This window comes from Erpetoichthys calabaricus, chromosome 1 (genome assembly GCF_900747795.2).
Source record: "Erpetoichthys calabaricus chromosome 1, fErpCal1.3, whole genome shotgun sequence".
NCBI classification, from domain to species: domain Eukaryota; kingdom Metazoa; phylum Chordata; class Cladistia; order Polypteriformes; family Polypteridae; genus Erpetoichthys; species Erpetoichthys calabaricus.
In genome coordinates, this window is record NC_041394.2 from 335,305,681 (window position 1) to 335,328,642 (window position 22,962).

At 38.9% G+C, this 22,962-nt stretch overlaps 1 protein-coding gene across 1 annotated transcript; it reads right to left on the reverse strand.

Moving 5' to 3' along the window:
• Positions 1-1,725: 1,725 nt before the first annotated feature.
• Positions 1,726-22,391, reverse strand: LOC114665915 (NACHT, LRR and PYD domains-containing protein 3-like). Its single transcript, XM_051932869.1, has 9 exons — positions 22,280-22,391; positions 17,108-17,248; positions 15,295-17,020; positions 10,229-10,402; positions 9,961-10,134; positions 8,940-9,001; positions 8,091-8,361; positions 7,610-7,783; positions 1,726-1,848 (listed from the first exon to the last, which is right to left on the reverse strand). The coding sequence occupies exons 1-9, from the start codon at positions 22,389-22,391 to the stop codon at positions 1,749-1,751; spliced, it is 2,934 nt and encodes a 977-aa protein (XP_051788829.1). The 3' UTR covers positions 1,726-1,748.
• Between the last annotated feature and the right edge of the window lie 571 nt (positions 22,392-22,962).

The window sequence follows — 22,962 nt, forward strand, 5'->3', positions numbered from 1 at the left end:
CTCTTAAGTTCAGCGTTTTGTGAAAAGACAATGGCAAAAGTATGGGGAAAAAATTTGTATTTCAGTGAATACCAAGCATTAGAATGAAAGGCTTTAAAAAACAACTAAATATGTCAATTAAGATCAAAATTGAAATCCGTTTTTGTTTTGTACACCACTCTATACTTTCATTTGTATTGAATATGTATGAATTGTGGAATTGCAATGGCAAATTTAGAACACATGGAGGGTGGAGAGCAAATGCGCTCTTTCTCGCCACTATAAATGTAATGTTCTTTCTTAGCCAAATATGCACTTTACCTATGTGTGTGTAAAGTATGCTGATGGGATATGAAACATAACCAGTAATCAATGTGCATGCTGACTGCCAATTGAATAGTGAATAAGCTACTCTTTTGGGTTCATATATTTTTAAACCTCACTGCACATCACTGGACTTATAAGTACAAACAGTTCTACCAGGAAAGGCTCTGAATTGTTTGTCAAATGGGCGAAGTTCAAATAGACTATGCCCATGGCTGAGGCAGCATGTGCTGGATGCTCTATCTTGATAATTTTCTCTGCTCTTGATACAATCACCATAGAGCTTTCCTATCAGCTGCTGTAGAGCTGTGATTCCAAACTCAGAAACAGTGTGTTAAAATACTCTAAGTGGTGCACTGAGAGTAACAACGCAGCTATGGTATTTGGAATAGTTGGGCAATTCCGTGGACCATTATATTGTTACACGTTGATTACAATCAGGTGCCTTAAACTAAAATACGATATGCAGTTAACTTCAGTGTATCTGATAAAGCTGCATCAGGGATGTGAATCTAAAAAATAAAGGGAAGCCACCCAGGAAGAGTAGCACTGCTTTGATGCTTGGTGCCACCAGTTTGTAAAACCGAGCAGAAAAGTGCGTAAGCCTGAGGGGAGGCTGGCATGACATTTTGCATGGCTTTACGCCAAGTTTAGTTTTTATAAATTGAGATGTGAGTGTGGAAACTGGCATACGTAACATTTTTGTGTGTATGTACCATTTATACATGAGGCCTCTGAACTGTAACTATAATAGTTTTAAAAATGAATCAAACATACAAATCACACAGGCCTGCATGAAGATAGACCACACCCCATGCAACCTGAGCTCTGAAATGGGGAATAGGCTCTTAAGGTTCAAATCACTTTAAATGTCCCAAAATATATACCAAAAAAAACTCTCAAGAAAATGGGAAATCATAAAACCTTTGGCCTGAGAAACAAATCCACAAAAACATTTTTATAAAAAAGTAATTTGAAAGACTAAGTGCTAGAAAAGTATTTAAAAGAACAAAATAGTAAAAACATGGCCAAAATAATGCTAAGCAATTGGCCTAAAAAGACAAAGTATAGTAAACAGGTTCTAATCTACAATGCAAAGATAAATCCAGAAACGAGAAGAAAAACATGCATAACCCAGAAAATTGATTCTCACAATTGATTACATGCTCTAAATGACAAAAGATTAACAGTGGTCTTTTGGCTTTTACATCAGGGTGGCCTCTTTTCTTTGGGGTTCCACTCACAAAACACAAGCAACACAGGAGAACAAATAAAAAGAACAATATCAGCATAAATGAATATCATTAATATCTGAAAATCATACTTCACAACAAATAAAGAAGAAGCAGAAAAGGAAAATAAACATAAGCCAGGGAACACAATGGCTGAAACATGACATAGTGAAAAAACAAGAAGGTTGGAGGTGTTGTGCCTACATGGTTATCTCATATAGTGATATCCATCAGCCATCCAGATCTCATCATATCCTCCTTTAGAGACTCCAGACTCCTGCTTCCATCCTCACTGATCTTGATAGCTTGCAACCTGCAATTAAGATAGAGAAAACACAAGTCACAAATGCATCGCAGCATCCATTGGTTTATATTTTAGGGAGGTTACAGTTTGTGTCTTCATGTCAGGAGCCGAATGTGTAGAACAAAATACTTAAAGTGTTCAATTTGATTGTCATATTATTGTTTTATTTGCTGTTGCGCAGGTTTTCTTACATTCATGTCCTGTATTTTATGACACATTATTTGTATACCATAGTTGTATTACATGTGATCTAGATGTGACAATGTGACAGTCATTTTTACAACAACAGCTATTTAACCCTTGTTTCTCCAAGAAAATGTGATGATCTTATTCTAATGCTGGTGAAATGTTTTGGACATTCATTAGTTAAATCCATATGTGGATCCATCCATCCAGCCATTTCCTGGACCTACATAAAGGGGCCACTAGTGAGCACTGTGACCTGATGGTTTTAATAATTGGGCCCATATGGAAAGTGATATTAGGGTTAGTCTGAACGTAACCCAGTTTAGGGTTCCATACAGCTCTCTTTACCGGTAGCTAGCTTCATTCATGTGGTCCAACTGTCCTTGAGCCTCCAAGAAACAAGTCATTGAGTGAAGAGATTACAGAGGTGCCATAAAGGCACAAAGAAGTTCAATGTGTATTAATGGTTACTAAAAATGTAACATTCAGTTTCCACAATGAAATAATAATGTTTCTACTTTCTGATTAATGAGTTTGATTCATTGTTAGAACGATTATATTTGCAGTTCGGGGCATAACGCTGTGCATAGAATTCACACTGAAACTTGGCATATGAACAAAAGTGGAAATGTACGCACGCACAAAAAATCCAGATGCATAAATCTATGCATACTCTAACTTCCATGTTCTTCCACTTCATTAATTTCAGTCAGCATGAAAAGTAACGCTCGTGCAAGCACCTGGTGCCTCACCCCGACTCCTCCCAGAATTACGCCTCTTTGAATATGCAAATCAATATAAGTAGCCCCTTATGTTTTGCGTTCTGTGAAAAGACAATGGCAAAAGCATGGAGAAAAAGAAGAATTTCAGCAAAGAGAGGCAAGGAAAAACATACTATTTTTTAGTTTAAGCAGTGATATAAACAACAAAAGGAAATTGATCGAGTGGAGGAGTGGTGGAGAAATTCAAAAGTTCAATTTCAGAAAGTCGCACAATTCCCAAAATAAATAAGAAGTGGTCAGATATCAAAGTCACCATCTGAGTGTCATATGGAAGCATAGTAGGGTACAGAGAAAAGAAAAAAAACTTGGGCACAGTGTGAAAAAAAGTCAAAATTTCCAATTTCATCACGTAGTTTGTTTTGTCATTAAAGTAGAATGTCACAGACTTCTTCTATGTACTCTTACATGTGTGAATCAGTATGTACTTCTTAAATGGGCTTTCTCTTATGCCGACAGGGCACAAAATACATTACATTCATGATATTACAGCTCTCTGAACAATTTAAATGCAAGAGGTATACTTGATATCATTTTCATGATGACAGAAATTGAAGCATGCATGAAACATTGAGGCACATTGGCGCATTGGTAGTGACGAGCTGGGGCCCCTTCCAGAGATTGTCCCTGCCTCCCACAAGATGCTTGCTGCGCCGTGCATGACCCTCAATAAAATAATTTATTGCAACAGTACCGTCTCTTTCAAATGTACTAACCCCCAATTCCTGTCCTTCCTTTTCTTTCTCCAAATTACCAATCGTCACACAATGTGCTGTTTACTAAAAGTCAAGCCATCTGTAAGTTTAGAACGCCGATTCTTCAAAATTTTAAAGAACATTGAAATAGCTTTGCAATACAGTACATGTTTAATTATTCCATCCATCTATCCATCCAGGGTAGTGCCAGTCCCAGCAAGCATACAGCGTGAGGCAGGAACAATCTCTGAATGGGGCGCCAGCTCATTGCTACTGCTGCCCACCGAGTCCTTGCATATTTAATCATTAATAATATACATTATTGAAATGAAGTTTAAAATGTATCTGTATAATGTAATATATATACTTCACTGCATTTCATCTTAAAAAATCTGTAAATAATCACTCTCTTCTATTGAAATTAATTTAATTCCTTTATTGTTATTGTTTGGTACAATGAGATTCAATATGCAGATCCTCCATAAACTTATTTTCCTACAAAATGGTAAAATAACAACAATAATAATAATAATAATAATAATAATAATAGAATAGAAAACAGTAAAAATATACAATCTGAAAGCATAAGTGGATCAGGTTGTGCAATATTATAACTGTAATGCAAGTTTACAGTGAGGCAATTGTACTTATAAGTACAAACAGTTCTACAAGGAGCACTTGATGGACTGATTGAGTGTGTTTAGAGTTCTTGGAATGAAACTGTTTCTGAACCGCAAGGTCTGTACAGGAAAGACTCTGAAGCATTTGCCGAACGGGAAAAGTTCAAATAGACTGTGCCCATGGCTGAGGCAGCATGTGCTAGAAGCTCTATCCCGATATTTCTCCCCGCTCTTGACACAATCTGCCATAGAGCTTCCGATCAGCTACTGTACAGCTGTGAGTCCACACTTAAATACAATGGGTTAAAATAGTGTGAGTGGTGCACTTAGAGAAGCAATGCTAAAGTGGCTATGGTATTTGGAATTGTTTGACAATTCTGTGCAGCATTATATGGTTACAGGCTGATTACAATTAGATGTCTTAAACTAATAAACAATATGCGGTTAATTTCAGTGCATTTGATAAAGCCACATCAGGGATGTGAATCTAAAAAATAAAGGGAAACCACACAGGAGTAGTAGCACTGCTTTGACGCTGGGTGCCGCCAGTTTGCTAAACTGAGCGGAGAACTTGCCTACGCTAGGGAATGAGCTAGCGTGAAAATGTGCGTGGCTTTACACCAAGTTTAGGTTTTATACATCGCAATATGAGCGTGGAAACGGGCGTACACACCATTTTTTTGCATACGCACCGTTTATACATGAGGTCCCTGGTAATGTATTATTTGTATCACTGTTTTGGTGATGCCATTTATTTTTTGGTTTTGTTGTGGTCATCGTCATTTTACCTCAGTCCTCGTTTGTGTTACTAGGCTGGTTGCTGGTCACATGACAGTCCTGTGACACATTATGTCATGTCAGACATTGAACATTTTGGATTTGCTCGTAAAGAACTGTTTCTTCTAGTCAGAGTGAGGGCTAAAGATTTAGGGACTGGGTTAGGTCTTTGGTTTTGATTTTGACCATCACTTCTGTCTACAGTATCTTTCTCACTAACCTTTCACTTACCTCTTCTTTTGACGATGATATCGTTGCTCTAATTATCTTTATTTTCCCCCCAATTTTAATCAATCTAGACACAGTTCCACAACACTCAGGAGCTCTTTTAGTATGACACATTTGGTAAAACAAATGCCTTTCTGAAACCTCTGGACAATGAAATGTGGAACATTTAAAAAGTTGTGTGGGAGCAAGTGCAATAGTGTTCTGTCTTCCAGAGGTTAACTGAATGACCCAAAAAACCTGCCTGACTTGTATAAGCCATTGGAGGTTAGAATTGAACAGAAAGCTCAAATAGAAAGAATTCAGCTGGATATAATACTCTCAGGCCTTTGGTAGTGATGTCTGACCCCTAATCAAATCCCCTTTACGCTACCAATGGGCTGAATCCTTAAAAATGAAACAAAGACTGCTATCTATGGACTGAGGCAGTATATGTAGAAACCAGGGAACATCATATTCTATGATTAATTCAAGAATCTGCTAAAACAAAAACCAGAATCCTGGCCTTCAGGATAGAGATGTATTCCCATAATCAAAACATTGGTCATGACTAGGAAGATCAAGATTGATGAAGAGAAAGGAAACTGTAAAATATGACAAAATCCTGACTCCAGAATTACTCAATAATGTATTAGAAACAATAACTAATAAAAAATAAATGAATAAACAAAAATTATAACCAAAACATCTAACAAATTCAGTAGGAAAACAATCTATTAGGGAAACAACATAATGATAATCAAATTCCAGAAATTAAGCATATTAACACTTTTCTCAATAGTAGATGGAAAACTCAAGCTAACCCAGCCAGAGGGGATGCACAGACCAGTGTGTTTCTTCGTGCCGGTCCCAAGCCCAGATAAATGGGGAGGGTTACACCAGGAAGGGCATCCAGTATAAAATTTTGCCAAATCAATATGCGGGCAACAAGAACGATCCGCTGTGGCAACCCCTAACAGGAGTACCCGAAAGAAGAAGGTGGAAACCTCAAGCTGATACAAAGACTGAATTAAACTAAAACAATTTACTAATACCAGTTCTAAATAATTATTCAAATTAACCTCAACAATATTGACAAGCAGTAGACAAACCCAACTTAAAGCAGGGAATCCAAAAGCAAGAGAGGAATTGGACTGGGACAGAGCTGGGACTTTATAGGCTTTAACCACAGTACACCTAAATAATCAGGAGACCCCATCACTTTGGTTCTTTTAATAAAATATAAATAAACAAAGTGCAAACAATTAAATTAAAACATTGAATAATAACAGATAGTAAGCAACTGTATCTGAACATCAAAATAATAAAATAACAAAAGAAAACAACATTAAGCTTAGAAACAAAAAGATGACATAATAAACAAAGAAGAAGAAAATAAATCAGAAAAAATTAAAACAAGAAGCTAGGACAGCTTTTTGTGATCTTGACAAAGGTGGGGTTTTAAACTGTCTGACACAAGAGGAAATGAGTTAGGAAAATCATAATGGAGGAGTCAAAAGTCTTAACATTTAAAGAATGGTACTATGTGTCATTGGGTGGAAAAAATAAAACAGCAGGTCGCACAAATACAACAGTAAAGGAAAGTTGGAGAATTGGCTTCCTATCACATTATTATTTTTTAGTACATTTAGAAGATTTAAATTAAACTGATGTATAAAAAGAGAAAATTCCTTTAAGATGCAAAGAAGAACTTTTTGCTCCATTCAAATCTTTCCTAATTCTCTTTTTATGCCAGTCTGTCCCCCCTTTTTTTTATTTTCTCTTTTCTCATCAATCGGGTGTGAAAAGTAAAATTTTATACTTTTGTATCTTAAAATGTCACATGTAATGGGGTGGAAATGTAGGGGTGAACTACTACACATAATATAGGGTGGCCCATGAAAAAGTGGCCCACCTCCACCAAGACGACCCCCGTCTCATCTGCCGCTGGATAGTCAGCTGCAGTCGTGTCGCCTGCCTTGTTTCCTTGCTGTCTGACCCCTGTCTGACTTTTGTGGTGGCAGTGTACTGAAGTGGTCAGTGAGTACTTGCCATACTTCCTGCATAACTATTGGTTACTATTTGGGAGCACTTCCCTGACAAAAGGATTATTAGCAAGGTTTTATGGCCACCACGATCGCCTGTGTTAACAACATGCAACTATTTCTTGCGGGGTCATTTAATCCGCAAATCCACAGACTGTAAATGAACTGAAGTTGAACATTGAAAATGCGATACAGAGAATCGATCCCATGACGTTGCAAAGAGTGTACATGAATGTGCTGAAACGGACACAGAGATGTATTGACACACAAGGAGATCACTTTCGGCATCTTCTCTAAATGTGAGTACCAAATTTGATCATTTTTCTCTTCACTACATTATGCAGTTGTCTCATAGGAGGTGGGCCACTTTTTCATGTGCCCCCCCTGTATATGATTTGATTACAACAATTTATTTGATAGAAACAAATACTTAAAACACACCCGCACACTGAGTGCTCACATACCCCAGTTTCTTTATTTTACAATTGTTGCTCCGCAAACCCTCACACAGCTGATGTACTCCTGAATCCTCCAGATTATTATGTCTAAGTTCCAGCTCTGTCAGTCGTGAGTGTTCAGTAGAGAAAACCAAGGACAGCTCAGAGCAACATCCAGAAGTGAGACCACAACTGTCCAACCTGTAGAAATGACAGGACAAAGGTAAAAGGACATGTGTATGTTGTAGAAAATAAAACTCAGTCTCGGGCACGAAACTGTGATTTGAACACAGCATTTTATACCATGTACCATATAGGTTTATAGGGTCCTGGTTGTCACATGTACAAAGGAAAGTGAAATGCTTACTTTCCTGTGCTAATCTTTGGCCCATGATTAGCAACTATAAAATCTTACCTTAAAATGTCTGCCTTCCTTGACAAACCCTTAAAGTGATCAGATATAAATTCACACAATATTTACACACACAAAAACTCAATGTTTACTCACCTTAGTTTCTCTAATTTACAGTTTTGGTTCCTCAGCCCCTGACACAGCATGCACACTCCCAGGTCTTCCAGGTTATTTTCTCCCAACCACAGTTCATTAAGGTGTGTGCAGTCGGCAGATAGAACTGAGGAGAAAGCCTGACAGCATCCAGATGTGAGGCCACAAGACGAAAGCCTGTAATGATGAGGAGAAAAGAAAAGAAGACACGGGGAGTAACTGAGGCTATGGGATGGAAATAGTCCCAGATTTTCATTCTGGCCTGGACTCATCCCTTGTGATTTCAGAAGTTCTTGTTATTCCTCAAGGTATTGAAACTGATGTCCACAAATGCTTTAAAAACATTACACGTTTATAGAATACAATGAAGTCCTTACTTTCATGTGGTAATCAACTTGCAACATGTTGCCACTTTCTGGCACCATGATTAATGAGTGCAACTACCTTACTTCAAAAGTTCTGCCTATCTTAACTTATCTAAACAACATAAAACTCAGAACACATCTGTCATAACCCAGTAGCAACACATTATACACCAAATATAGTAATGTGTGTTATGACTTCTGCTCCTTCAATAATGGCACTAACAGGATAAGACTGGTTTTAGCCACTCTAGAATCACCACAAGTAATCTGCACCATAAGGCAAGATCTTACCCCAGACTGGCACACTTTACCAATTTGGGAACAAATGACCTGGGACCAGTTTCTCAAACACTTTTCAGTGAGAAGAGCTTGCAAGATTCACACTAGCCTTTTTGCACTGAGTGACACTTGTAAATGTGCATGAGAAGTGACGTAAGCTCTTAAGACATCGGGGAAAAAGGAATGTAAATATTGCACCGAATAAAACTCAGCTCCCGGCACTCCTGAGTGACACTGACGAGATGGTGAGAAGCTTTCAAGTGGTTGAACCTGAACAGTTACATTTAGACAGTTAGTTATCATTTCAGAAGATGGAGAACTACATGTTTTTAATGCTTGTCATTTGCTTAAGACATAGAAATATTGCTCAACAGACACTGAGACACATCGCAGAAGTGAGCTAAAGAAGTATACAAAATATATTTACAAAGTCGCCATGGAGGAAATAGTAAAAAATTTAAAAAAGCCTTTTGCTTAAAAGTAAACATGATGGGAGTGCACCCAGCACCATTCTTTTTAAAATATTATGGGAGGTGAGGACTTTCTCAGGTCAGTGCCTTGTCAGCCTAAACACCATAGTGTAGAATCATATATTACAAATAAACTGTTAATTTAATTAATTTGCAAGTTTAATAATTTGATGGTCTTTGGCCTTTTAAGGTTACAGTTAGATTATCTTAAACAATGATACTTTCTATATTATCATTAGTTGTGTGAGGGATGTGGGAGAATAGAGAAGATGGAAGATGATAAAGAGAGTTTTTAGTGGGCTGTAAAGTAACTGTGCAGCTTTCCTGCATTGAACTAATTGTTCCAGCTTTGCTCCCGATGCTTGCTGAGTTTAGAAAATGGAAGGATGGTCAGGAGCTCCACAAGATTTATCAGAGCATTGCATCAGTCAAGGTGGTGTCCTGCCGTATTCTCCACAAATGTGACACCAGTGATGCTGTGGTTTTCTTTCACCGGTGAAAACTTCTCTCTGGTCTTCTCACAAGCCTTCGAGAAACGAATGAAAGAGCCTTGTGAGAAGAGCATGCATGAGACTCTCACCATTCGTTATCGAGAAACCAGACCAATTTTTCAAATGGAGGGCAAACTTGTCTCATAATATTTCAAAGCATTTTTATTTATTTAAATGGGTTAGTGACATACAGTTTAGATAAAATACTCCTGGCAGTCGAGTATAAAACTCAGGTATACATATACACATACACTTGATATTTACTCACGTCAATTTTTGTAATTTACAGTTTGGGCTCCTCAGTCCTTCACACAGCCGATGTGCTCCTAAGTCCTCCAATTTATTGCCTAATAGCTCCAGCTCAGTCAGTCGTGAGTGTTCATTAGAGAGAGCAGAGGAGAAAGCTGCACAGCTTGTAGAGGTGAGATGACATGACCGCAAACTATAAAGATAGGAAGAGAGGAAATGAAGGTAAACTGAGTGCAAAACATACAGGCACACAGATGGTCACACAAAAGCTGTCAGTATTTCCTCACCTCAGTTTTTCTAATTTACAGTTTTTGTTCCTCAGCCCCTCGCACAGCAAACGCACTCCATAATCACCCAGGGCATTGTTGTTCAGCCAAAGCTCATTCAGTTGTGAGTGTTCAGCAGAGAGAGCTGAGGAGAGAGCCATGCAGCATTCACAGGTGAGACCAGATTTGACCAACCTGTAGATATCAGAAGAGAGGACATGAAGCAATGCAGAAAGGTAAAGGCAGAGGAGCTGCGGTAAATCTGATTTTTCTGTGTCACTTTATAATTTACCTCCAAAGTCAAGCTGAAAACTGAGGTAAAACCTCTCAAACATCATAACAGCCCACCATAATTTAAATAGTCAGTAAATTAATTAAATGACAAACCAATTCAAAGTCCAAGAGAACTTAACAGTTAACAAAGGATATTTTAAACAGAATAGCAAAGGCAAGAAACCAATTTACTATATTATAATCAAATATTATGATCATTTAATATTATAATCAAAAGAGCAGTTCAAAAAAAGTGAAGAGAAATAAAAAAAAGCAACCAAAAATAATACCGTGTTGACCCCCAAACCCCGATGTCTGGGACAAAGACACATTTTTCCTTGATTTACCCCTCTACTCCACAGTTTAAAATTACAAATCATACAATTCAGATGTCCAGATGATGTCTTTTTCAGGGAAGGCCTTGTATATTTCAGAAAGACAATGCTAAGCCGCAATTACAACAGCACAGCTTCATAGTAGGAGAGTCCGAATGCTGAACTGGCCTGTCTGCAATTTAGACCTTTCACCAATTGAAAATTCTTGGCAAATCATGAAATAAAAAATTTGACCAAGAAGACCCAGGACTGATGAGCAGCTAGAATCTTATTTCAGACAATAATGGGGGAATATTCTTCTCCCAGAAGTCCCCAACTGGTCTCATCAGTTTCCTGACATTGACAGACTTTAGAGATTCTACACGGTGGCAAACATGGCCCTGTCCCAACTATTTTGAGACATGTTGCTGCCATCAGATTCAAAATGGCTACATTCTTTTCTCAAAATGGTACATTTTTTATTTACATTTTATACAGTATCCCAACTTTTTGGAAATTGAGGTTGTATATACAGCATTGCTGTTTACAGGCTGTACATTTATGTAGCACATGCAATGAACTTAATATTTTAAACATTGTAAAGAAAAGAACAGGTGAAAATAAGTGATATCATGGACTATGTACAAAGTCTACCTTCTCCATGTTCTCTCCATGAGGGACTCTTTTACTGAGCTGTGTGATCATTTAAACTTAAATCTGCAGCATGATATCACTCCTGACTTGTGTTGTACGAAAGGAGTGAAATGGATCTGTACAGTACCAGCCCTTCCCAAGTTCTGCTTTGCAATACCAAGCATAGCAGTACATTGCGGTCTGACCTCCAAGGGGACACCTCAGTTCACCACAATATTGCATTTATTTCACCACCAATGGCCCCTGTCCCTGACACCATTTTTATAAGTATATTGTAGCGACCTCCGCGTCAGGCTTGAAAATAGTAGAGACATAATAAAGTCTCAACAAAAAGTTTTTACTTGAACAATCAAGAAAAAGAATGCCAACCTCGTAGCCCCAAACACACCCCCTTTTAAGCACCCTCTCCAACCCCCCCCCCCCCCCCCCATCCCGGGTCCCACCCACCCCCTTACAGCCTCAATCAATACTCCGCTGTCAGTCTTCCATGCTGTACTCTGCCCTCCCTCAATCAAACCTAACAGTCAGTCAAAAAAAAAAAAAAAGGCTTCAACCTGGCTGGGACACCACAATATGTATAAAACAAGCTTGATCATCCATGGAGGACAGCATCCCTCCAACTTCCCCATTGAATTTATATATTTTAAGCTTTTTAGTGAGGAGTAAAAAGAAACTGATAGAGTAAGGAGTAAGGAGTACTGTCTATACCCAGGGATGCATCTTACTAAGCACATCTTTTTAGGAGTTTACTGAACTTTGGTCCTTCTACTTTGCTTGTGCTAGCAGGCTTCATTTGCAAAAGTGACAGAAGTGTGGCATTTGTTTTCAGGAATTACAAACCCCTTCAGAAAAGTATGCGGTGGGTAAGAATACTCACTACAGCATTATTAACCATAAAAATCAACAGATAAAAAATACTGGTTGGTTAATTTTCTTTTTCCTATAACATCACCAAATTTCAGGCAAAACAGTCAAAGATTTTTGGAGATTTGAGGATATTTCATTTTTCTACTGTTGAGGTGTTTTTACCTCTAAATATTAATATATCAAAATTACCTTTCTTAGTGGATATCTGCTACTATATATGTACTGTAATTAAAGGGGAAATAGTACTGAGTAAGTGAGTGAATGAGTAAGTTAGTCAATCAGTCAGTCAGACATTTTGCATGATACAGTAGATAGATAGATAGATAGATAGATAGATAGATAGATAGATAGATAGATAGATAGATAGATAGATAGATAGATAGATAGATAGATAGATAGATAGATAGATAGATAGATAGATAGATAGATAGATAGATAGATAGATAGATAGATAGATAGATAGCAGTGGCGGCTGCTAGCTTTTGAAACAAGGGAAGCTCATATTAGGCCTTCATCATAAAATTCATTATGTTATTTGTACGTAAATTCTGCCCTCCGTTCCTTTTGCAGAAAATGGTCTGTGACTATGTCGTACCAATTGGCCGTCTTTTCCAGGGACTTAACCAGTTTCCTCTCAATGGCCAGGAGATCAAGGTTGCTCAAACGATCTTGGCCCATCGTTTTGCAGGTGTATGACTTGACCTGGAGAAGCTCCTCTCTACACCTGCTGATGTAGCGCCAATTGTTGCCACTAACGACAACAGCTTGTATAGCTGAGGCATTGCACTATCCAACTCCATGTCTTTAAAAAACACCAAGAAATCACACAGCTTACCCCTGCTCCCCTGTAAGTCATGATCTGAATATAGTACTTGAAGTTCAGATCTCAGTCTCCCTGAGTCAAAGAAATGGCCATAACTTTTCAGCACACTTTCAAATGCTGTCAATCAAAAAAGGGTTTCCACCCTTTAAACAGCTCCTCCAATCATCATGCAACAGCCCAGCGTCCTGGCCCGCCCACTGCTCCATTCACTCCCAGAGAAGCTGAGCTTCCCTGGAAGTGACGATTTTGGTGCATTTATCCAATTACCGTCCAGCTTTTCTGCAGTGAAAAAAGCTCATCTGTGCTTGCCCATAGAGCTCCAGTGAAGCTGGGCTTCAGGAGGGTTTAACGCGCTGTGCTGCATGGAAATGTATGACAAGAAAATCGCATCAAACAATCTACAACGAGCTAGTCATGAAGTTGAATGCGTTCTAGCGCACTTTTATTAAAACCAATATAAATACGACAGTGCATATATGAGCATTTATTTTCTGACATAGTAGAGGAAGCAGAGCTTCCCTTGTAGTCTTAGAGCAGTCGCCACTGATAGATAGATAGATAGATAGATAGATAGATAGATAGATAGATAGATAGATAGATAGATAGATAGATAGATAGATAGATAGATAGATAGATAGATAGATAGATAGATAGATAGATAGATAGATAGATAGATAGATAGATAGATAGATAGAGTACACCACTGATTTATTTTACAAGACTATTAAGATCTAACCTAATTACTGTTAGTCAATTGCTTCAAAGCACTGGTTGTTGTGAATACTGTATCTCACTCCGTGAACTACAGATCTTATGTCATTAAACCACCACTAATGTCAAGTATAATGAGCTAAGAGTTAGGGAAGGGGGATAACACACAATTTTTCTTGTGTTACGCAATCAAAAGTTTGAGTGCTCACTCCTTTCTAATGATTCATTTGTACTGGAACCTGATAGGAGTTTGGCATACACCAGATGATTGTATGGGCTTGCGAGAGGCTGAATGCCTTTTGAACAGTCTCATGTAAGATTGATTGGAAAAAATGAAATGTGAGACTCACACTGAACATGACAATCTGAAGAATGTATTTGCTCAGTTAGCCTGCGTCTTATAACTAGTAGACTTCATGGTGTATATTAATCTATTAAAAATGCAAACATGCAATGCTACCAGGAATTGAGCTGATCTGCAATGTCCTTTAGTATTTTTTCTTTGAAATCCTAAGCATAATATTTATTGGCATATAGACCATATAGAGGATGGTTTACTGGACACAACTTGACCAATCTGATCTCCTCCTTACATGTTCACAAATGTTCAGCAGCCATGCTTGCAAAACATAACGGCAGAGTCAATTTCTAATTGGTCAATAGGAAATGAAATGCAGAATCAGCTTGCATGCCCTGTCTCAACTCAAGCAGACATTGCTCAATTTTTTTAAACATGTTGTGTCAGAATATGTCTCACACCTTGCAAGTCACACGTTTGGCTTTCTCACAATGTTATGCCGATTTGAAAACAACACTTGGAAGTTCACTATTTGGACTAACATCACACATAATCTATCCTCTTTGATGTAGAGATGGATCATGAAACTCCCAAGTAACATTACACATCTTTCCTACAGGGGATGGATTATGAGGAAAGATTAAAAGAGCTGAGCCTTTTCAGTTTAAGTAAAAGAAGATTAAGAGGAGATATGACTGAAGTGTTTAAAATGATGAAGAGAATTAATCCAGTGGATCGAGACTGTTATTTTAAAAAACGTTAATCAAAAACATGGGGACACAGTTGGAAACTTGTTAAGGGTAAATTTCACGCAAACATTAGGGAGTTTTTCTCTACACAGAAAATCACAGACACAAGGAATAAGTGACCAAGTAGTGTGGTAGACAGTAAGACTTTAGGGACGTTTAAAACTCAACTTGATGTTATTTTGGAAGAATTAAGTGGATAGGACTGATGAGCTTTGTTGGGCTGAATAGCCTGGTATAATGTTGTTCTAATGTTCTAATTATTGACATCACTTTTTGGATTGTAGAAGTGGGGGGCTTATTATAATTGTATTAGGAAACAACAAAGTGAAAAGTTACTTTAATGACATCTCTCCATCTGCACAACAGTAAACTAAATTCATGAAGGCTTTGTTACTCACCCTACACTTCTACAATAGACGAGTCCTTGTGAAACTCTTCTGATACATTCTGGGGTAAGATTTGTGTTTGAAAGGTTAAGCCCAAGAAGTTTTCCACAGCAGCTGATGATGGACCCGAGCACAGCACAGTCCAGTGGAGATAAAGTTGTGTTACTAAAATCCATATTTAAATCTTTCCCAATGGCATCTCTGATTAATTTCTTGTTCTGAGTCTCATAGAGCCACTGACACACTTGCATAACTTCAAGTTTATTTCTGCTCTGTGCAGCCTGTTCAGCTTTTTTCTTTAACCAATCTAAGATCAGCTTTGCTGTCGTCCTGTCAAATTTTCCCAGGATTAACCCCACTGTTTCGAACACAGAGGGGCTGGCCAATCCTGCCAAGAATCGAGTAAAAATCTCAAACCGTCCATCTTTATAATAGTCCATATTCATAAGCATGCCCTCGATGCCCCCTGATGGCTCGAGGTAGAAGGAGCAGGCAGCCATGAACTCCTGCAGGGTGAGGTGGAAGAATGTATATGTTGTGTGCTGCAGAGTGCTTTCTCTCTGCAGGATTTCTTTAAGGAACCCAGAAAGGAATGTAGTGGACAGAATTGACTGGAGACCAAAAGTAGACATCTCAAACTTGTCATAAAACACAAGAGTTCTATTGGTCACCCCGTAATAAGCCATCTTTCCCAGTTTCACCAGAATTTCCTTCTGGTCCTCAGCTTCTCGCCTGTGATTGGTCAGGATGTTGTGAAGGAACATCACAAAGAGCTCAGTGACAGTTTTAGGGGAGGCTCCTCGCTCTTCTGCAGGTGTCATAAAGTGGCTCTTCAGCACAGAGCAGATAATCCAACAATACGAGGGGTTGAAGCACATGGTGTAAAGAATGGCGTTCTCCTCCACATATCGAAAAGCCTCTGTGCCCAGGTCTGCATCACCAAAGAAATTCTTAAAGTACATTAGCCTTTGTTCAGGGAAAAAACCCAGGATCTCAGCAAATCGATTAACTCTCTTCATGTCCAGTGACTCCAAGGCTGTTGGTCGGCTTGTGATTAGGACTGAACAGCCCTTCAGTAATGTCTGGCTGACCAAGCTGGTGATCAGGACGTGGACAGAAAAGAGTTCCTCTGGATTTGAGCAGAGCTTCTTCTGTGTGAAGTCTAGTTTGTGTTTGTACTCATCCAGGCCATCGAGTATAAAGAGGAGAGATTCTGGTTTCTGCAGGATTTCTTTTAGTCTGTCATCATAGAGGTATTTATAGTGCCTTGCAATCAGCCTTGTCAGTGGCTGCTGTGGCTCTGTCTCTGTGTCTAGCAGGTTGAGCTCCCTGAATTTGAACAGGAAGACAAATGCAAACCTCTGATTCTGAGTGCCTCTGGCCCAGTCATACATAATCTTCTGAACCATAGTGGTCTTCCCAATTCCAGCCACTCCACTAACTACTACAATGTTGGGACAAGTTTCACTACCTGGACTCCTCCTTAAAAGCTGCTCAGTCCAGATTCGCTCACATTTTACTTTTGTATGTTCCTCCATCATCTCTGCATGAGTCGTCCCAGTTTTCACAAGTTCATGGTGAGTTTCATTATAGCTTCTTTTGTACTGTTTAATGACCATCAGCTCAGTATATCGAGTGTCAAAGCCCACACCCTGAGTGCGTGGATTTCCAGGAGAAGGCTGATCTTCCAGTTTTTTTGTGGATTCACACACATCTCTTTTATGTGTCTCATAGAGGCCTAAAAGTCAGAAGAGAACAAGTGAGGAAACTGAAAAGCACAATACTGGAGGAAATGCTGACCAGAAACATAAGATGAGTGTGTTACCTTTAATATGAATCCTAATATGAGGGGGCTTGAGACTGGCTTGAATCTCTTTCGAGACATCTGATCCTGGAGATAAAGAAAGGACTCCATTACAGGACTGAGAAAGGAGATTAGCAGATTTGTTAACAGTTCTAGACCAGGCTTTACATTATGATAACCACAGAGTTTACAAACATATAAAGACCCTATATTTGATTGTTTGTAATCAGAGTTGTTCTGACATTTCAGTATGTGGGATGACAAGAGAGGAAATCCTGGAAAGGAAGCACAAAGAAAATCAATAATAGCTCTTGTACCCAGATTTACTGGTTAGCAGTCAGTTGTACTTTTGAGGGGGAGCCAAGAAAAGGGCAAATTTGAAAAGCTCTTATCTGTTGTTCCTATACATGATAATAATCTCTTTCAACCATCTCTGACCTATTTATTATTTAACTCATGGGAAACTTTAAGAATTAAGACACTGTAGCAGTAGAGGCTTTTATCGACCTCTTGAACCCTCAGGTACCACTCCAAACACCAGGTAAAAGTCCAAGACTTCTTTATTTTGTTACCATTATGTGCACAAAGCACCCTCCACTCCACACTACACATATAATAAACCAACACTATTCATTATAAACACAATACCAATCCTCCTCTCCTAGACCCTACCTCCCAGCTCAGCTCAATGTCTGGGCTTTCCCTGCGTCCTTTTATACCCAGTGACCCGGAAGTGGTTCCTGTCCAGGAATCCATAAGTCCGTATTACTTCCGGGTCAGAGTCAAAGTCCTTTTCTTCAACTTGGAAGTACGTCATTTCTCCTGTTCATGTGACCAGCACGTACTTCCAGGTTATAGGGCACATAACAGTCCGACAGCCTCCCTACAGTGACTCCTGGTGGCCCCCATGGTATCCAGCAGGGCTGTGCATATAAACTACAAAGTCCATGAGGCCCTGCTGGAATTCGGGGAACGTCCATGCTGTCGGGAGAGCTCCACCTGGCGGCCTGGGGGTGAGGGCCGGAAACCTTAGCCGGCCATCCACCACAACACTTATAGATCTTAACATAGACATAACATATTTGCATCTTATTAACAGTTATGCTCCATATTTAACTTCCCAGCTACACACTTCTTTTCCTATATACTGATTAAATTTTTTTTATAAAGTAACCTACCCAATTTTAATAATAATAATAATAATACATTTTATTTATATAGCGCCTTTCCCATGCTCAAGGCACTTACAGAATATAATAAAGAACGGCAGCGTATACAGTATATAGCATTGTACAAACCAGATAAATAAATAAAGAAGATTAAGATAGTAAATTCTGAAAAAAAAACAGACAACATAATTGATGGTCTCGCACACACATACAGGTTACATGAGCATCTTGACAGAGAAGTAAACTGAGAGAAGGGTAATAAAGTCAAGTAGAGCTAAAAGCCTTCCTGAACAGATGAGTTTTGAGTTGTTTTTTAAAAGAATTCATGGAGTCAGCTGACCTGATTAATTTCGGTAGGTCATTCCAGAGTCTGGGCGCTATACAGCTGAAGGCCCTGTCACCCATGGAGTGTAGATTAGTGAGGGGCACAACAAGATTGCCAGAATCAGAAGACCTTAGTGGACAGGCAGGCACATAGTGGTGGAGTAGGTCACTGATATAGTTTGGCGTGAGGTTATTTAAGGTTTTGTAGGTTATTAGTAGGATTTTATATTCGATTCTGTAAGACACAGGAAGCCAGTGAAGACAGAGCATCTAACACCTATACCACTAGTGGAGGTCCTAGCGTTCGGGAGACAAGATAGCACTGTCCAGTAATAATCAATATGGAGGTGAAAACAGTCCAAATAAATTATTACATCAAGTAATATACATTTAATGAAGAAGCTAGATGTATTGGGTCAAGAAAACCCTAAAACAAGTGCCATAACTTGAAAAATAGAATGTGAAAGGCACAAAAAAAAGACCAAAAAATTTAAATACGTAAAAGGCAAGGGGAACAAGCCTAAGCTGAATGCCTGTGATATCCAATCTCTCAAATGGCACTGCATCAAGAACCATCCATCCATCTATTATCCAACCCGTTATATCCTAACTACAGGGTCACGGGAGTCTGCTGTAGCCAAAGAGAACATGCAAACCCCAGGCAGGCCGCCATCCCACTGCAGGGCACACACACGGGACAATTTAGAATCACCAATGCACCTAACCTGTATGTCTTTGGACTGTGGGAGGAAACCCATGCAGACACGGGGAGAACATGCAAACTCCACGCAGGGAGGACCTGGGAAGTGAACCCGGGTCTCCTTACTACGAGGCAGCAGTGCTACCACTGTGCCACTGTGCCACCCATCAAGAACCATCATACATCAATAAGTGATATAATCACATGGGTTCAAGAGTACTTTGACAAACTTTTATCAAGTAACACAATACACAGTGTCACAAAGGCGTGCCAGAGGGATCCCTGATCAGCTCACCCAAGGTAAGGGGGTACTGTCACTAACAGTCTCCTCTTCTTTTTCCATGGCCCAGAAAACATGCCTAGTGAGGGTAACCAAACCTGATACTGAAGTCAGAAGAAAGTCCCAACACTTCCGGTCCTGGGGACATGAAAGTCAGAACTCCAGGAAGGTGGTGTGATCTTGAGAGGATCACAGAGGAGAGAAGTGCTAGGATGAGCAATTGCATGCTATATAAGCCATTTAGTTACATTCATTTCAATTCTTTTGATGCCTGTGTTAATTTTTGTTGCAAATGTTCCTGTTAACATTTTTTTTCTTTTGAGTTAAAAAGTAAATGGGGTCACCAGGGTGGTACACTCAGATTTTTACATTGTCTCTCTTGCTTCCTGCCCGCCAATCACAGTAGTTACATCCACAAATGACAGTTACAACAACTCTATTATGGAAAAAGGAAGTGATATGTTAACAGTGTCCAGAGGCGTTATTGACTACTCTGGGCTTGGAGGCATCTCAACTGGACCATCAACCAGTGGAAATATGTATTGTGGTCAGCTGAATCATTATTTCAAGTCTTTTTTGGAAGAAATGCACTTTATGTTCTTTAGACCAAAGAAGTAAAATGCCACCCAAACTGTAACCAGCTACAAGTCCAGAAGCCAGCATTTGTGATGGTATCAGTTATTAAAGCCAAAAAGTACATACACATTTTGGAGCAACATATGCTGCCTTCAAGACAACATTTCTTCCATGGACACCCATGCATATTTCAGTAAGACCATGCGAAACCACATTCTGCATTCATTACAAAGAAAGAGGGTGCAGGTGCTCAACTGGCCTGCCTGTAGTGCTGATATGTTCCCAGTTGAGAATGTGTGGCACAATTTGAAACTCAAAATTTAACAATTAAGACCCCATTCCAATGCACACCTTAAGACTTGTTAAGAAGAAAAATGGGATAAAATTACACCGGAAATACTGAATACATGGGTGTCTTCAGTACTTAAATGTTTTTCATGAGAAGGATAGGCAACGTTACAAATTGGTAAATTCTTTACTGTTGAAACTTTTTTTGGAATACATTGCAACTATCAAAATAAAAAAAAAGTGTTTGTTTTTGAAATACAAAAACAAAAAACAATAAAATTAATTAGTTGTAACATCAGATCATGGATTGTTATATGTTTTGTGTCAAAATTAATTTACTAGTCACTGCTGTTTTTATTCACATTTTTAACAGGATTCCAGTTTTTTCTGAGTTGGGGATTTATGTACATATAAGAGACCAGAGTACTTGAAAGGGCCCAAAACCTTGCGCAGATAGGCCCACACAGGGTGATGGAGCAAACATATTAATATGTATTTTGTATTGTATTGTATTTTATCTTTGACTCTAGCATGTCATTTAAAGCGCATATTACAAAGTTGTGCAAAACATGCTTCTTCCATCTTAAAAATGTTAGGAAATTAAGGTGCTTTCTAAATAAACAGGATTCTGAAAAATTAATTCATGCATTTATCTCTAGTAGGATTGACTACTGCAATGCGGTGTTCACTGGATGTTCAAACTGTTCTTTATACAGCCTCCAGTGAATCCAAAATGCTGCTGCAAGAATTATTACAAGAACAAGAAAATACGAACACATAACTCCAGTTCTTAAATCCTTACACTGGCTCCCAGTTAAGTTTAGGGCAGATTTCAAAATCCTTCTTTTAACATATAAAGCATTAAATGGCCAAGGTCCGGTTTACTTGTCTGAACTTATCATGATTTACAAACCAGAGCGCACATTAAGATTTCAAGATGCTGGTCTGCTTGTGATTCCAAGAATTAATAAAATAACAGTGGGGGGTCAAGCTTTTAGTTACAGGGCCCCTAAACTGTGGAATGGTCTGCCTGCTACTATAAGAGATGCCCCTTCGGTCTCAGCTTTTAAATCCCGGCTGAAGACTCACTACTTCAGTTTAGCATATCCTGACTAGAGCTGCTGACTAACTATACAGACTGCATCTCTGTTGTCAGTCATTAGCACTAAAACATAATTAACATGATAGTTAGAATTGGATACTAACCCTCACCTATTCTGTTTCTCTTCTCGGTACTCAAATGTGGCACTTGGTGCCACTGCCCACCTGCCAAGTTGTTTTGCCTGTCTAAGGTAAAATCATCACTGATGGAGGATCGCAGGAATCGTGAGAAAGAGGGGTCCTTTCATCAGCACTGTTTCAGCCATGGAATGGCCAAATGGGGGAGGCAGCTTGATGGATGAGGTTTCCAGGAGTCTAAAATTATCCATATGTGATATTATGTGATATCATCTACTGTTAAATTCTGCTCCGTATTTCTAAAAAAAATTTTATTTTTTATTTTTTATTGAGGATGTGTTCTGTGTATTGTATTGACCTCCTTCTTTTGACACCCACTGCACGCCCAACCTACCTGTAAAGGGGTCTCTCTCTTTGAACTGCCTTTCCCAAGGTTTCTTCCATTTTTCCCTACTAGGTTTTTTTGGGAGTTTTTCCTTGTCTTCTTAGAAAGTCAAGGCTGGGGGTCTGTCAAGAGGCAGGGCTTGTTAAAGCCCATTGCGGAAGTTCCTGTGTGATTTTGGGCTATACAAAAATAAACTGTATTGTATTGTATTGTGCTGCTTTGCCCCTTGCTCTTTATCTCCCTAACTGTAAACTTCTATGGTTCACATTGATATTCATCTCCTGTAACTCACCCCCCTTTGTCACCTCCTCCAGTATTCTTGTCAGGTTTGGTGATGGAAATCTCATAACTTCTTCAGCCAGTGCCACCCACAGGCTGACCAGCATCTTTTTGTCATTCTCCATTAGGCCATTGATGAAGGACTCAATACCCACTCTCCCCTCAGACTCTTCTTGGCTTTAATTTTCTAAAAGAGAAGGGAGTGAATAGAGGTCCAGAATTAGAGAGGAGCCAAGAGAAGCAGAACACTTGGTGTTGACGTGATGATTCTAACAGTGAATTCTGTAATAATGAGTCAGCCCTGCACATACAGGAATTTTCTGAGCCCACTCTCTTTGCTTGTTTCCTTATCTTTAATATTTTTCTTCATTAACAACAGGGGAGACTCTCCTACCTTTGCCTCATCATTGGGTGAGAATGTTCTTGGTGACCAGGTTCTGCAGGATACTTGTGATGTCATATTCAATCACATAGGTCAGATCAGGCTTGTAGTACTCAGTTAGCCAGAGGAGATCTTCATGAAGAAATCCTTTTATGACTTCAGAAAAGTTTTGTGGTAAATCTGCAGCAAGAAATGTAAAGACAAAAATTGAATGATAAACAGTGGCATTTGTACATTTGCACCCACACAAGCTCCAGTAGATGGCATTGTAGTGCATAATTTAAATAAGTGGTAAATTTACTTTAATAATTTAA